The sequence below is a fragment of the Galeopterus variegatus genome, unplaced genomic scaffold, assembly GCF_000696425.1.
Source record: "Galeopterus variegatus unplaced genomic scaffold, G_variegatus-3.0.2 Scaffold16842, whole genome shotgun sequence".
In the NCBI taxonomy this organism is placed as follows: domain Eukaryota; kingdom Metazoa; phylum Chordata; class Mammalia; order Dermoptera; family Cynocephalidae; genus Galeopterus; species Galeopterus variegatus.
In genome coordinates, this window is record NW_007742953.1 from 16,692 (window position 1) to 19,630 (window position 2,939).

Genomic DNA, 2,939 nt, shown 5'->3' on the forward strand with positions numbered 1-2,939 from the left:
AGCTGGTAGGTGCTTGAGACTTGTTCTTTGTCTCTAAGCCTGTCAGGACTATATGTTGTTATATATTTTTCATAGAAAGAAGTTAAAAAAATAAAATCAGAACAAAAATTTTAAAATATAAATTGTCCCTAAGAGTGAAATGAAATGAATCCTTAATTTCAGAAGCACCTGATTTGAAATTTTTCCAACTTTAGACTGCATTTTACTCTACTTAAGAGTTGCACCATGAAAATTCCCAAGGAGAATTCTTCCTTTTCTGTCCTTTTTAAAGAATAATAGTGGTGCCCACCTCTCCCTGCCATGAGCTCTTTCTTCCACTTGCTGCACCGCTTGATACCCAGCTCCTGGCCATATTCATCCCCGTACCAGACCAGCAGTTCACAGCCCGGCCTGATGACCTGGCAAGTTCGATAGAAGATCTGCCCACGGTATTGAAAGGCCACCAGGTTCTGCTCCTCATCATCCCGGGCACAGTTCACATACCTGGGGTTGAGGCACATAAAGGGACAGAAAATAACAGGCAGTGAGTCTCCACTACCTGTCAGGGCCGTGTTGGGCTTGTCACCAGATGGTCAAGGCCCCAATGCTGTGACTGCCCATGCCATTACCCTCCTCCAGGAACCTGCTGTTCATACCTAAGCCTATTTCTCCAAGTCCTGTTTATGGTGCTCATCCCGCCTGGAATGCTTTTCCCCCCTTGCCTACATAACCATTCTTCAAAGCCTCATTCCAGACTTACTTCCACCTTGATTGGCCATAAAACACTGACTTCTCACTTCTCTAAACTCTCAATCAATTTCTAAATATAACACAGAATTTGGTGTTTGATCAATCATGTACTCCGCTTCTGGATTGGCACACATCATTCTTTACTCAGCCCAAGTCTATCTTCTTTAAGAGACCTTTCTCTATTCTCCCATAGTTTACCCAGCTGCCATTCACCTGCCTCCCTGGGTTCCCATAGAAACGTAGAGGTCCCTTTGTCTTAGGATGATAATACAGAATAATAACAGCATGTTCATATTCTTATCTTCTAATAAAATGAGAGCCCCTCATGGAAAGAGCTGGTCCATGCAGCACAGAGGCCCGTGACCACCCTGCAGCTCCCTCCTCAGGCTTCAGGTTTTAATTTCACTGAAACTGCCAAGATTTCCTGCCCTCACAGATTAAAGGTCCCTTGTTTTAGGTTGTCTTGGCATTGCGTACTTCTCCTATAATCAAATGTTTCACATCTGCCCGCAATAGTCCTCCACAAGAGCATGGGATGTGTGATCTATTCATGTGATGTACTCCAGTTTCTAAACAAGAATAAAGTAAGTGCTTAATAAATGCTGATTAGATAAATTATAGTGTGAATCCAGCATCCCTAATGAATCTAGGCTCCTCAGGGTTTATCCTGGTGCTCCAATTTTGTCTGTCATAGAGATTTAGTTTTTTCTTAAAAATATGGTAATACTTATATTTTATCTCTTTTTTCCTAGATGTTCATAATATGAAAGAACATTGTAAGGGGAACAGAGAATATAAAAACCATTGAGGGAGGCATGCTGAGAAGGAAAGAAGCCGAGCTCGAGAGAGACGAGTGTCCCTGCTGGAACCCGAAACCTATTGGCCTTACCTCATCCAGTTGGCCTGAGATTGGTCCTTTCCATCCACATACTCATAGCAGTTTCTCCCCTTGGTGATCTGAGTTTCAGAAAAGTAAGTTAGTCATTTTTGGGGTTGAGGGGCAGGTAATAATCAGAATTATTTTATTCTACTGTCGTCCATGCATTTGAGCCTGCATGGATTCAGCCACCAATGGTGACACATGCTGTGCTCCTCGGCATCATCTACACATCTGAGTTGATTTGTCCAGTCAGAGCTGAGGCCCCACAGGGAGAATGCACGTTTTTGTCTCTGTGCCAGTTTTCTCCCGCTCACCATCTGACCTTTAAATAGGAGTTCCAGGTTCATGCAAAGACCACTAAGTACACAGAGCTGACCATGCTGTCACTATCCACGTTCTAGCATGTAGAAGGTGATGTCCCACCAAAGGCAGAGAAGGGATATAGGAAGCCAGAAGATGGGGTAAGATTGGCCCTTCTCACCTGCCAGGAGTATCCACTGTTGGCTGCCTCTTCATCTTCTGTGATCTGGCCCTCATAGGGGCCAAAGTGCAGACCCAATGGCAGATCGGATGCCTCATTCCATACTCCAAGCCCGGCCTCAGGGATGCCCGATGGCCCAATTCTCAGCCCAGGGGGCAAAGTGAGGGCTGAGCGGTTGGGATGCCCCTTGTCCACTGCACTGTCCTTTACAAATATAGGGGGTCCATGAGCCGCACAGCTGTCATTGAAGAAGTTCTGGCATTTCTCACAATCTGGAGGCGAGAGCAGCAGGGATTTGGAAAAATATAGTGCATGTTCCTGGATATAAAGAGCTTCAGAAAGAGCCCAGCACTTACATAATTTAGCCTCAATCCTGTATTCCAAGCCACCAGAGTAAAGGAATAATTTGGGGTCAAACAACAAGAGAAAATTATTGTACCGGGATATAGCCTTCTTCATGAGTGGGCCAAAAGGGTCACTTACACAGGTAGTCATCATCCTGAGGCTCATTGACCTCTTTGTATGCATGACCCTTCCTTTCTCGCAAGCTATACGTCTTCACTTCAATGTCCTTTCTCTTGAGTTCTACATTGGAGAAGAGTAAGTGAGTGAAGTTAGGAGTCTGGAGTGTTTGTTCCTGTTTTGTCAGAAAATGTGAAATCTCTTACCATCAAATTATCATCTGTCCTTCTACATACTCTGGCTCCCCACCCCTTCAGTACCTCTTAACTATTATTTCAGAGAGACTAAGACTCCACACTGACTACAGATGCATAATTCAATTTTAGTTTCTGGATTCCCATGATCAGATTTAACCTCCCAAACTTTCTACTTACAAAACAGTTAATT

General features: G+C 44.1%; 1 protein-coding gene across 1 annotated transcript in view; it reads right to left on the reverse strand.

Moving 5' to 3' along the window:
- Nucleotides 1–2,675, reverse strand: part of LOC103582578 (probable histone-lysine N-methyltransferase PRDM7) — a gene marked incomplete at its 5' end in the record, with an annotated part of 11,920 nt that extends 9,245 nt beyond the window's left edge. Inside the window, 4 exons of the mRNA XM_008564130.1 lie at nt 225–483; nt 1,619–1,686; nt 2,091–2,362; nt 2,574–2,675. Coding sequence (XP_008562352.1) covers nt 225–483; nt 1,619–1,686; nt 2,091–2,362; nt 2,574–2,675 — 701 coding nt within the window. The remainder of the gene's footprint in view (nt 1–224; nt 484–1,618; nt 1,687–2,090; nt 2,363–2,573) is intronic.
- Between the last annotated feature and the right edge of the window lie 264 nt (nt 2,676–2,939).